At 43.5% G+C, this 13,660-nt stretch overlaps 1 protein-coding gene across 1 annotated transcript in view; it reads left to right on the top strand.

The window, feature by feature from the left end:
- The first annotated feature begins 3,719 nt into the window (after positions 1 to 3,719).
- ppfia4 (PTPRF interacting protein alpha 4) overlaps positions 3,720 to 13,660 on the top strand; it is an 82,770-nt gene continuing 72,829 nt past the window's right edge. Inside the window, 2 exon segments of the mRNA XM_078166269.1 lie at positions 3,720 to 4,119; positions 4,310 to 4,610. Coding sequence (XP_078022395.1) covers positions 4,353 to 4,610 — 258 coding nt within the window. The 5' untranslated portion in view covers positions 3,720 to 4,119; positions 4,310 to 4,352.

Genomic DNA, 13,660 nt, shown 5'->3' on the forward strand with positions numbered 1-13,660 from the left:
CTTTGGACCTCACCTTCCACATGTGTTCAAGTTGCTCCTTCAGTCCTAGGTAATTCTCCCTGGTACTTCTCAATCTTCTCATACTCTCTCTGCCACATCTATCACATCTGTCACTTTGCCTCTCAAAAGGTTTCTTATGACAACATTACCCAAACAGAGCTGCCCAGACATCACTGAGCCAGGTAAACTTAGATAACAACCATCGGTCAGAGAAAGAAGTCACTGGCAGAAATCACATTGTTATCAGACCCTAGGGAAACTAAAAAGATCCACAATGCTGTGTTCAGTGACCTGTGTAAGTATTTTGTGAAAGTGCTGTGTAGGCCACCGCAGCATCCCAGAATGGCTGTTGACAATATTGTTGTCGAGGCCCTGAAAACTCAACGGCAGAGAGCCACATCTCCCAGAGGTTACTGTGAAACTTAAGACATTCCTGCTGTACTTTAAAGAAGACCAAAAAAGCAGGGATGGTGTATTTACCTTTGGTCATGAGAAATGATTCCCTGACAATAAGCCTAAGTTGTCAGCACTGTGATTATCTTGTCCTGTCCAACTTTGGATGGGCCAGTGGAGAATTCAGGAGATCTGGCTCTTGTCATTTATGGCCAGATCTTTCATCAAGCCCTTAACTGTCTGCATCTCAGGTACATAAAGTAGCTCCAATGCTGTCCAGTATCTCATGACAGCATTCATTGTCACAGCCCTCTCTTTCCTGTAACACAGAATATTGATTTTATCCTGAAGGAAAACTGTATTTTTTTCCAAATGATGTAATTGTTTCCCCTTATCAACATCTTTGTGTCAACAAGATGTATTCTCATTGTTACTCACCCCAACTACAACAGCTACACCAAGTAGGTCAGCCATTCAAATCAAATCTCACCTGCTAACAGCTGTGCAGCAATTGTCGTAAAACTGTAATAAACTTCAGTCCACACACAGACACAGACACACACACACACACACACACACACACACACACTCTGCTTAAATAAAACTGATGCTACTGCGATGTAATCGATAAATTATGATTAATTATTATTGATAAAGAAACTTTACTGGTACCTTGGTGAAATTCACAAGCTACCTGGCAGTATAAGCACAACCTTGGCCAGCTTCAACATTTAAATAATGTACATATTGTACATATTAATGCATGAACAATAAAAATAGAAACTACAGTATATCATTTAAAAATGGGCAGTTACAGAGTATATTAACATGCAATATGTTACTTTTACTTCCGTAAAAGATTCAAGTACTTCTTTCACCTCTAATTGTTGCACAGAAAACATCCAGTGAGGATTAGGTTCAGCCATTAGGTGGCAATAAATAGCCATCGCTGACTTAAATTCTTTGTAGCTTCTGTATTTAAACTTACAGGTAAAACATAATTGAGTGAAGGCTTTTTCTCTGAAGGTTGTGATCATCTTGCACTGTGTGTGAATGTATACATAAGTATATCTGTATCATGTATTAAACTTACAAAGGTCATATACATTGATGGGAAAAAATAAGAGTTTTAAATGAAACCCTCTACACTGGGGCGTACAGTAGGAGAAAAGGAATAAATAGTGGAGGAATTAATAAATGATGAAATTAATATTTTTATGGGTCCAATCATAAAAATGATAATTGGACAGTGAAAATAACCAGAGCATGTAAGCATTTTATCCAGTAATCTCATATATTGATTATGATGCATGGATTTACTCTTTTAAACATTTCCCACGTTTATCCTAATATCATCTACTTTTACTTGCACAGCAGCCAAACTCCTGCAGGACTTAAGTCTCCTCTTTAATCATCACTTTTCCATGTAGGTATTTTATTATTACACAGAACTGAGGTTCCCATTCAGTCACAGTTTCACTGCTCATTTTCTCTTGTTCTTCTTAAGCTAACCTTGTTCACATTTAACTTTCAAGACATGAACCATAAGCTTAGTGGAAATGTGAGGATACATCAGCACTAATGGGGCTTTAAGACAAAATCAGGCCTATCTTTAATGTGTCTGAATGTTTCAAGGGAAGCACAGTGACTTATTAGATATTCTTTACACCACAAGAATTATTTTTTTTCAATATCTTATTACCAAATGTACTGTGCCCTATGAAGAACTGCCCTACAACATGCTTATGACTAAATTAAAATATCATATTCACGTGTCATGTTAAATCAAGTTGTAGTAGTCGTATGAAGTCCCTTATTCTTTAAACTTTTAACAGTTATATTGTTCACACTTTCAAACTCTCTTGTTGGCAAACAAGACTGGCAAATAAGCACTGTCACTTGTGTCTGATTCAAAAATTTATCTTCTATGTTGCAAGGGCACCTGCGAGTCTTTGGATAGTAATTGTTTTAACTCCATTGTCAAAACCACAATATGTCATTTGAAAAGGCTCTTGAAATAAAAAGCTCACCTGGATTTTGTTCCTTTCTTTTTTTAAAGATATTTTTATGGCCATTTTTTGCCTTTAATTGATAGGATAGTGAAGTGTGAAAGGGGGAGAGAGAGAGAGGGAGTGACATGCAGCAAAGGGCCACAGGCTGGAGTCGAACCCGGGCCACTGCGGCAACAGCCTCGTACATGGGGTGCCTGCTCTACCACTAAGCCACCGACGCCCCTTGTTCCTTTCTTTTACCTAAGGGGTTCCTGGCTTTGCTCCTTTCACCCACACTTCATTATATATGTGCTGAAACCGTAGGCAGATTATGACACATTGGACCCCTGGGCTTTGACGTGTAAAAGGCAGGCCCCCCCCTACACTCCCCTCAGCAGGTACAACATGCTGTTGCTTCTCCCTGCAGAGTTCAAGTCCTAGATAAACTGAGGGGATTAAGACTGACTTAAAACATATCATGGCTGTTTCTTTCTTGAGAAATCTTCAGTGTCAATGTTGAGTTTTTTCTGTTTTTTAAGACAGAATGACTAAGCCCTTTGCAAAGAGTGACTTCACTCAGAAAATCCATTTTGGGGGCCCCCTGAGCCCTTGGGTCCCTGGGCCTGAGCTTTGTAGGCCCATATGGTAATGCACCCATGGCTGAAACACAAATAATCTTGAAGGGAGACATAGGACAGTACATGGAATTTTTTTTACTGAAGTCAAAAGAGAGCTACATGTCTGTACTCCCAGCAGGTAATTGTCACTACAAACAAAACAAAGTCCTAAACTCTTTGCTCTTGATCCCTGGCACAGTGTAGGGTTGAGGGCCTTGGTGTTGTGGAATGGATGCCCACCAAACAATTTACTGACAGTCAGTTAGTCCCTCAGAACAATGCACAGCCAGAGTGCAAAGAGATCCCTGTTAAATAATCTCACGGTTCATTTCAGATCCTGCAGGGTGCGCTGCTCACTCTTAGCGCACAGCCTGCCTCCGTGGTGATGCCGCTGGAACGCGCATCCTGTCTGAGGAGCTGTCAGCTCGTGAACGCGCTCAGTGGTGCTGATGTGAAAAGTTAATTAAATTTTACCAGCTAAGGGTCAAGTGTGTGTTGACTGCAGAAACATGATATCAGTGCACAGTTACGAGATTATGCCGTGACAGTAGTGATGGTCCAGCTAATTCCGGTCCTCTGATTTGCACGTGCATGTGGTGCAAAGCGCTTATAGGCTGAACGCTGGGAGTTGGTCCCTTATTTCCAGAGCTGTAGCCTGGTAGTGACAACTGCAGATTCCCCTGTGTGTGAGAGAGAGTGTGTGCGTGTGTGTGTGTGTGTGGCGGAGCGACTGTGTGTGTGGGAGGAGGAGTGAGCGTCGGTTCGGTGGCGGTGTGGAGAGATGGAAGCGGAGAAGGCGGATGCAGATAATACTCGCTCCCACTGTCCCCAAGACTAAGGACGCAGATTGAACGTTTCCTCTCGGATATTTTCTTGCTTTTTTTTTTTTTTTGTTTAAATTCTCCTGCCAATGTGCTATGATCTCCGTCGTGCTCGCGGGCACCACCCCTCCAAACGTACCCGTCTATCTCTGAGCTGTCAATCATATCACGCCGGGATTTCTACATGTGAGTGCATGGCGCGCCGGGCAGGGCGGATCTGCTCACGGGGTGAAAAAACGCCGGTTAATATGGATGAAAGGTCAATCATCATCTCATCATTTCAGTCACTCTGATTAGGTAAGGCTATCTGGAGCTGGAGGATGCACGTTTGATGCACGAGAAATGTAAAGCAATGGGAGTAAAACGTCTCTAAAGGATTGTGCTGGCTGTCCGTTGCTACGGGGCGTTAATAGGCCCTCTTATCAGTTATTGTAAGTCTGTTTATCAGGCTTGTAACACACATATTCCCCCTTCTTAATCCCGACAGCGACACTGTCCTATAGCGTTGCCCAGACCACAGAGAGGGGAAGATGATGTGCGAGGTGATGCCGACCATCAACGAAGGAGACTCGGCTGGTCCTCCCAGAGGCACCGGCGGCGTCCCCAACGGCTCAGACCAGGAGGCCAACTTCGAGCAGCTGATGGTCAACATGCTGGACGAGAGGGACAAACTGCTGGAGTCCCTCAGGGAGACTCAGGAGACCCTCATTCAGTCTCAGACTAAGCTGCAGGGGGCGCTGCACGAGAGGGACGTGCTCCAGCGGCAGATCAACGCCGCGCTGCCTCAGGTGAGGAGCAGTCGGCTTCTGGAGGGGGGAGGGTCGGGCTGTGGTGTGGGGTGAGGTGGAAAAGATTCTCCAAGGGAGCAGCAACAATGATGTAGCTCACAATATGGTAATGAAATGCACAAATGTGTACCCAGTAGGTCTGTGTGAGGAGATGATGGGTCAGTGGTGATCCTGAACCCTTTGGTACAGAGGGTGGTGCACCAACCTGGCAGAGTGGGCCCCAGAACTCCATGACCCAGAGCTCCACTGGTTTGTGCTGATGTAACTGAAAATTTGTTTGGGAAGATGCACCAACTGGCATTAAAAGGGCATCACAGTGGGATCTGCTTCATCTAATCTTGATTACCTGTCTTGAATGGACCCCTGCTTTCCTGATTCCTGCTTATATGTTTCATACCATTTATGTTACTGCCAAGTAATGTTCTACCCTACAAAAGTGTGTAGGTTGCACAAAAGTGGAAGGAACTGGGGGCCACGAGGGCTGAGCACCTTATTTGCCTCAGGGCTAACTAGCAGGTTAATGAGGCCATGGTGGTGCTGATGGTGACTGATTTGGAGCTAATTAAATGACACTATACCTCGATAATAGTCCCACCGCTGAAACCAGACCTGAAAAAGTTGACTGTTTCATTTATTCTTTTAGAGGTGTAAATCACAAGTTTCATCATGACACGACATATCAGTTCTTTGGTTGGCGATATGATATTTGTTGATATCACAATGTCTGCCATGATACGATTTCGATTCGATTCAATTCAGTAGTCTGTGATCGATACGAGATGATATCAGAAAACATCCTCATTGTCTTTCTCTTGGCTTCTTGCCTTTATCTGCCTGGCGCACTGTTGAATGTTTAGGAAGGAGGTGTGTTTGGACGGAAATAGTGACACATGCCATGGGAATTTCAAAATAAAGGCCAAACTTAAAGATGACGATAGACGACAGATTCAGTATTTCAATCTAGATCGATGTGTTGTTACACCCCTAATTTCTCTGGATTTTCCTGGGTGCACACCTCTGCTGGGGAACCCCTCTAACACTCCTGCATGTCCCGGGATATATCAGCATGAGAATAACTGTGAAGATGATGGGGATATACAGGCACATAGTACTTCAAAAGCTCATAAGTGGCAGTGTGTCAGAAAGGAGGATCTGAACGTCTCGTAGGTAGACAGGTAATGTAGTAGGTTGAAAGGCGGACAGGAGGTACGATGGAGGGTTTTTACTCACTAGGAGAATGTCCGCTCTGACTGTGGAGGTCTGCGCCAGTTGTTGAGAGTCCTGCTGGTCAGAGAGGAGGGCAGGGCCCACCTATCATTATCTGGATTGAAACAGCCTCACCTCTGTGTGTGGTGACCGGCCTTGTCAGTCGCAGTGCGAGTGAAAGGAGCTGATGGTAAACTGGGATATCTTTGTAGCCTGTGTGTGTGTGTGTGTATGTGAGAGAAAAGAGAGCTGAATAAGGGCTGCTGCAGTCACCGAGCATGACGACAATGAAGCCTCAGCACATAAAGCTGTGTTACCCTCTGACCCTCTGGTCTAAATGCGTGGCATGATGTCACAGTATGGTGTGTGTGTTCTGAGTGTGTGTGAGGGCGAGGGAGAGAACCATGCTGACGATGACAGCCTCACTGCAGCCTCTTGTGAAAGAAACATGGCCGCCTGCTAGTGTACATGGCCCTGGGCTGCTTGCTTCCACACATGCATATGTGTGTGTGTGTGTGTGTGTGTGTGTGTGTGTGTGTCAGAGACAGAGAGAGGGGGAGAGAGAGAGAGAGAGAGAGAGAGAGAGAGAGAGAGAGAGAGAGAGTGGGAAGAGGCTGTCATGCTTGTTTTCTAATCCTGCTTGGTTCAGCGTAATGTTTTATTCTAGCAATAATACAAGTATTAGTTATACAGTCATAGACCTTGGGGACATTATGCAGACATTATGACTGGTGCGCACATGCATAAGCTGTCTCCTGCACTCTCTCTCTCTCTCTCTCTCTCTCTCTCTCTCTCTCTCTCTCTCTCTCTCTCTCCCAACACTACACACACTCATGCACAAAACACAGCAGTGGTCATTTCCACAGCAGCCACAGAGCAGAGAGATGATGCAATGGACAGTGGGTGAAGCAATACTGAGAAATGAGAAATATCTCAGTTGCAATCGATATCTACTCAGTTTATGTCTGCTCAACTGTGGAAGAATGAGGATGTTCTGGTCCTGATGCATCATTGGATATTGCATCTCATCATGATGAGGGGGAAGTGTGGAAAAAAATAACATACTGTCTCTGATATCTCAAGTTGGGGTGTGATGAATACATTAGAGAAATGTTGTAGCAATTGGCCATCCCGCCATCCTATATGTGTCAGTGGTAATTAGGCCAATTCGCGGCTGCGCTCAACATGACCATAGTTGGTGTGTCCATGCCCTCGACTACAATACAGAATCACAGCTTTGTGCTTGCTCTTGCCGCCTTTCTTGTGTAGCCCTCCAGTCAGCAGTGTCTACACGTGTGTTGCCGGCTATGTGAGACATATTTTTCTGTGTGTGTGTGTTCAGTTCTCTCTGCTCCCAAGGTGTAGACTGATGTATGAGTGTTGGCACAGCAAGGCAACCTTTTTTGCCCCAAAACCAACCACTTTTCCCTTTCCGTTTGCCTAACAAACATTTGTCATCTTCACTTACTAGGTGTGTACGTGTGTGTGTATTTGTGTTTTGTTTTGTTTTGTCTTCTGTAGGTTCCCTGACTCCATGGGACTGGTCTGACCCAGAACTGTCAGATCTATGTCTCTCCTCCACATATACACTCACACACACGCACACGAAGTACACAAAAAGTGTGTGAGCAATTCAAAATTCAATTCTCTCCAATGTCGTCATTGTTAAAAATACATAAACCCACATCACCTTGGCATCAGTGCTCAAATTTATGTTTGCCTCAGTAGCGTTGTAAAAATGGGACGACGTTGCCATTTTACCACACACACACACACACACACACACACACACTAGGATGGATATGTTCATTAGCTACAGAGAATAGAGTTTCAGATTAACATGTCAGCCCATTACAGTGCAAAATGCTTCTAATACAGCCCTCAGAGATGGGTTTGCCCATAGACAAATTAGGTTTTAAACACACACACAGAGGCTCACACACACATGCTTGCATGCACGCACACGCATGCTTATACAGTATACGCACACACGCACAGACACACACACGCATAATGCCTCCTCTGTGTGAGAAAAACTGTTCCGACACTGTCAAATAGAATGTGTTGTATTGCGAGTGTGTGTACATACTGTATGTGTGTAACACTGGGATAGAGAGAGACAGAGCAGGCAGCGGGTGAACACTGTGTGTCAAACAAAGCAGGTCACAGATCCTCTTCCATCACTTTATATCTGTATAATATATTTTAGAGCTGCACAATTGATATACAGTACAGGCCAAAAGTTTGGACACACCTTCTCATTCAATGCATTTTCTTTATTTTCATGACTATTTACATTGTAGATTCTCACTGAAGGCATCAAAACTATGAATGAACACATGTGGAGTTATATACTTAACAAAAAAAGGTGAAATAACTGAAAACATGTTTTATATTCTAGTTTCTTCAAAATAGCCACCCTTTGCTCTGATTACTGCTTTGCGCACTCTTGGCATTCTCTCCATGAGCTTCAAGAGGTAGTCACCTGAAATGGTTTCCACTTCACAGGTGTGCCTTATCAGGGTTAATTAGTGGAATTTCTTGCTTTATCAATGGGGTTGGGACCATCATATGTGTTGTGCAGAAGTCAGGTTAATACACAGCCGACAGCCCTATTGGACAACTGTTAAAATTCATATTATGGCAAGAACCAATCAGCTAACTAAAGAAAAACGAGTGCCCATCATTACTTTAAGAAATGAAGGTCAGTCAGTCCGGAAAATTGCAAAAACTTTAAATGTGTCCCCAAGTGGAGTCGCAAAAACCATCAAGCGCTACAACAAAACTGGCACACATGAGGACCGACCCAGGAAAGGAAGACCAAGAGTCACCTCTGCTTCTGAGGATAAGTTCATCCGAGTCACCAGCCTCAGAAATGGCAAGTTAACAGCAGCTCAGATCAGAGACCAGATGAATGCCACACAGAGTTCTAGCAGCAGACCCATCTCTAGAACAACTGTTAAAAGGAGACTGCGCCAATCAGGCCTTCATGGTCAAATAGCTGCTAGGAAACCACTGCTAAGGAGAGGCAACAAGCAGAAGAGATTTGTTTGGGCCAAGAAACACAAGGAATGGACATTAGACCAGTGGAAATCTGTGCTTTGGTCTGATGAGTCCAAATTTGAGATCTTTGGTTCCAACCGCCGTGTCTTTGTGAGACGCAGAAAAGGTGAACGGATGGATTCCACATGCCTGGTTCCCACTGTGAAGCATGGAGGAGGAGGTGTGATGGTGTGGGGGTGTTTCGCTGGTGACACTGTTGGGGATTTATTCAAAATTGAAGGCACACTGAACCAGCATGGCTACCACAGCATCCTGCAGCGACATGCCATCCCATCCGGTTTTGCGTTTAGTTGGACGATCATTTATTTTTCAACAGGACAATGACCCCAAACACACCTCCAGGCTGTGTAAGGGCTATTTGACCAAGAAGGAGAGTGATGGAGTGCTGCGGCAGATGACCTGGCCTCCACAGTCACCGGACCTGAACCCAATCGAGATGGTTTGGGGTGAGCTGGACCGCAGAGTGAAGGCAAAGGGGCCAACAAGTGCTAAACACCTCTGGGAACTCCTTCAAGACTGTTGGAAAACCATTTCAGGTGACTACCTCTTGAAGCTCATGGAGAGAATGCCAAGAGTGTGCAAAGCAGTAATCAGAGCAAAGGGTGGCTATTTTGAAGAAACTAGAATATAAAACATGTTTTCAGTTATTTCACCTTTTTTTGTTAAGTACATAACTCCACATGTGTTCATTCATAGTTTTGATGCCTTCAGTGAGAATCTACAATGTAAATAGTCATGAAAATAAAGAAAACGCATTGAATGAGAAGGTGTGTCCAAACTTTTGGCCTGTACTGTAAATATATTGAAATTGCAATATAGCCAAGTGCAATATCCAAATCACAGGAGGTGCATTTTTTTAAAAGTAAAGTGCATCACAACATACCATATAAATGAAGCATTATGGTGCTGCAGAGAGTCCCTGGCCTGGAAATCATATTCAAGACATAAGGGAGTATGCTTGTTTCTTACAGACCCCAGCAAAAATCACATCAGAGTTTGTATTTGTATATTTCTTTCAGTGAAAGTCAAATGCAAAAATTCATTTCACCATTCTCACTTATATCGATATTGCAATATCTGTCAAAATAATCCCAATATGATTTTTTTTGCATATTGTGTAGCCCTAATAATATTCCTATATAATCACTATGTTCTATGATAAAGTGTCTCTTATGACTCAGAAGGGCACCAATACTAAAGTGGATTAAGTATCATTCCTATTGGGGGACTCGCAAGAGACGGTTTTTATTTATTTATTTATTGTTAATGTGGTCATAATGAAAAAAATAGTTCAACATTTTGGGAAATGAGCTTGTCGAGAGTTGGGAAGATGGGTACCAGTATCGTGTCTGTCTGTGTATGGAGTTGGAGCCAGGAGGTTGTTAGCTTAGCTTAGCATAAAGACTGGAAGCAGGTGGGAAACAGCTAGCATAGCTCTGTTGTTGTTGTTTAATCTGTACACGGGGTAATGAAGCTATTGATTACTATTTTATTATTGTTTATAATTGTTTTTTATGAACAACACTTAAGTCTCGGCTGGTTACTCGAAGCTCAGATCTTCCCGTCAAACCACACACTGTCATTTTCACATGACTGTTGGGGTACAGATTAAAAAATATAAAAAATTATTATAAAATTACTGAGTTTAAAACAGAAATAGACAAGTTTCTTTGCTTTGACATGTCATGAAGTAAATGTTGATTGCACAAAGCAATGGCATGAAGGCTCAATTTATAACACAAAGGAAGTGTGTCATCCTCTACGCAACCAAATCAGGAACAGGATAGCGCTTTTGTTTTCCCCGCCAGCTATTATAGCCTGATAGCCTTCTCCAGTTACCAATAAGTATCACTGTAAGTTTCTTGCAGTTACTATCCCCTGTAGAAGAAATGGTGGATGGTGGAACCACCAAAGTAACTGTGGAAACACAACCTGACAAAAGGAAAAGAACCCCATTGCTAGGCTCTGAGGAAAACAGGAAGCGATGTGGTTGTCTTTGCACCAGCAGTGCCAGTAGTGATACCACTTGATGCTAACGGGGTAAAAATTTAAAAGCTGTTTGTTTCCACTTAAAAAGGGCCTGGTAGGTGCATTTTTTAACTGTGGCCAGAGCCAGGCTAGCTAGTTACCCCCTGCTTCCAGTCCTCATGCTAAGCCAGGCTAACTGCATCCCTGCTCTGGCTCCATACTTCACACACAGACACGAGTTCAGTTTTCATCTTCTTGTCTAACTCGTGACCAAAAAACCAGATGAATGTCGCACTGTTCCGCAAAGGGAACCCCACTGATTTCATTGTGCAGCAACTTTTTTGGCTCTGAAGTAAGCTTTCCAACAAGTCAGAGAAAATATTCTTTGTGAGATAACACCATACCAAGAGCCTCCAGTCCTCCATCTTTCAAAGAGGTGTGTGCCTTCATGGTGGGGTGTGAGTTACATGTTGTGTTTGATGACTGTGTGAGTGTGTGTTGTGATGTTTGGACACCTGTTCCAGTCAGAGACAACACTGGCTATTTTTGCCAGCATACAAATACACAGAGAGAAAGACACACACACACACACACACACACACTACACACAGCTCGCTGCCCTTCCAAAACAACAAATGCCTCTTGTTCTAAATTCTAACCCCTTCATCCACATTGAAACGCATCCAAACACACATACACTTGCCCACAACCTTTTGCGTGTTGTGTTTACTTGACCTCACCCAAAGACCTGTCCTTTGACCTCTCATACCAGTGCTGGTTGCTTACTCTTGTACAGAAACATAAACACGCATCCACACACACTGAATGTGCACGTACATTCACTGAGCCTCTCTGAAGTGTAACATATGTCTATGTGTTTATGTGTGTTGGCCTCTCTCCATCCTTCTTCCTGTTTCATGTGTTCTTTGCCAAAATCTAGATGTGACACCACTTTGTTTCCTGGCATCTTTCCTGTTCGTTGGTCATTTTTCTTCATTCCCCCATAAATTGTTCCTCCTCTCTTATTCCTGACCTCTTTCTTTTTCTATCTCACCGTTTTTCTTTCACACACTCTCTCTGTTTATCTCATCAATAACCCAGTAGTCCATTATCTGGTCCCTCAGACAGTTCTCGTCCCTTCCTACTCCTGCAGCTGACCTTAGCCCACAGCACAACACGGTCTAGTGTGGGAGGGAAGGTTACACACGTTGCCCACTGTTTAAAGCTGTGGAGAAGCACCCTGTGTCTGTTTGACGACATAACAAACAGGCAACAGTTATGTTGTCATCTGGACTAAATGGAGGTTTGGTTTAGTGAGACAAATACGAAGTCCAGTTTGATATATTGAGATGAATTGCTGTAATTCATTAGAAGTATAAACTGCAATGCGGTGAGGTAATGACATAAAAAAGTTGGCACCCTAAGTCAAACAATTAACAATGTGTACAAAGTCAAATAAAGGGAAACTTCAAAATGTAACCAGCTCGGTGTCATCATAGTGTTTGCAGATAAATGGTGTTTGGCATACCCTGTGCCGAGAGAGATCCGCCAGCATCATCTAAGTCTGCCACTTGGCTGACCTTCACCATCAGATGGGCAGGGATCTCTGGGTGCTTGAGTCAGGAGGGAAGCCAAACACTGCTCATCTGCACATGCTATGTTGACACTGAGCTGGTTGAAAATCAGCAAAGTTTTCATTTAAACTTATAGAAAATCAGGGACATGCACAAATCTTTCCTGAAGCTATTTTCTCTTGACCTTAAAATGCACCTTAAAATCTTGCTTTGCTGCCATAACTTCTCACTTTCTGCAGTGATGTACAAGTGTACCCCAAGGTGTGTTAGTACACTGTGACATCCCTTTTGGGTGCAGTTACAGCTGCAACAGAGCACTCAGGGCAATGCAGGGCAACAGGGATAAGACCCAAATGCAGACCAAGAAGGAAGCAGGATGACCTCAGGGAATTATTTGGTGAAATAGCTTTCAGGGAGGTACAGGTAGGCAGACAGGCAGACCAGGAGGCAAGCTGGTAGCAGATAGGCCCATAGGAAGACACAGTTCCAGGAAAACATACAGACAACAGAGGCTCTAACACAAAAGTATAAAGCTAGAAACCAACAAAAAAATAGAATAAATTGGTGAATGAAAAACGGGATGGTTAAATACCTGGAGGACTGATGGGAGTGTGGGGTCAGGTGAGCAGGTGGGCGGGGAATGTCAGGTAACTGCAAAGCTGACAAGAAAAGTCGGAACATATGAGAAGATGGGTGGGGCAATCAGGTGATGTGGAAAGGAAAGAAAGTCAGAGGGCATCTGATATTTGGAAGAAAAATGTCAATGGTTTGGTTTGGGGAATAGGGCATGGGACTGGAGAGGAGGGACAAACTGTGATATGGCTGGGCGTGGCCACAAGTCAGGACAATGAAACATGGCATTTCAGCCTGGTGTTAAAGTACTCCCACATTTGAGAACTATTATCAGTACAGTTTATTGACTTCGTGAACATATCAGCCTAAAAAGTGTGGGTTCATATGTATCAGTGTAAGCCTTTTTAAGGACAAGGAAACTGATCAGAGACCTTAATCACCCCCAGCATTGCCATGAATAAATATATGGGCTTAATAACCCCATTCTTTTTTTATGGTAATGGTTAGCTCGGCCAATAGAGAGCCTGGTATTTTACACTACTTGAAGCAGGGCCAGCAGAAGTGCACCTTGCAGGCTTGGTACTCCGCCATCATAGTTACTGTACTGGAGGTGTGTTTTGCTTACAGGTACAGTGTGAGAGGGAATAGGTGTCAAAGCTAATATAC

This window comes from Epinephelus lanceolatus, chromosome 1 (assembly GCF_041903045.1).
Source record: "Epinephelus lanceolatus isolate andai-2023 chromosome 1, ASM4190304v1, whole genome shotgun sequence".
In the NCBI taxonomy this organism is placed as follows: domain Eukaryota; kingdom Metazoa; phylum Chordata; class Actinopteri; order Perciformes; family Serranidae; genus Epinephelus; species Epinephelus lanceolatus.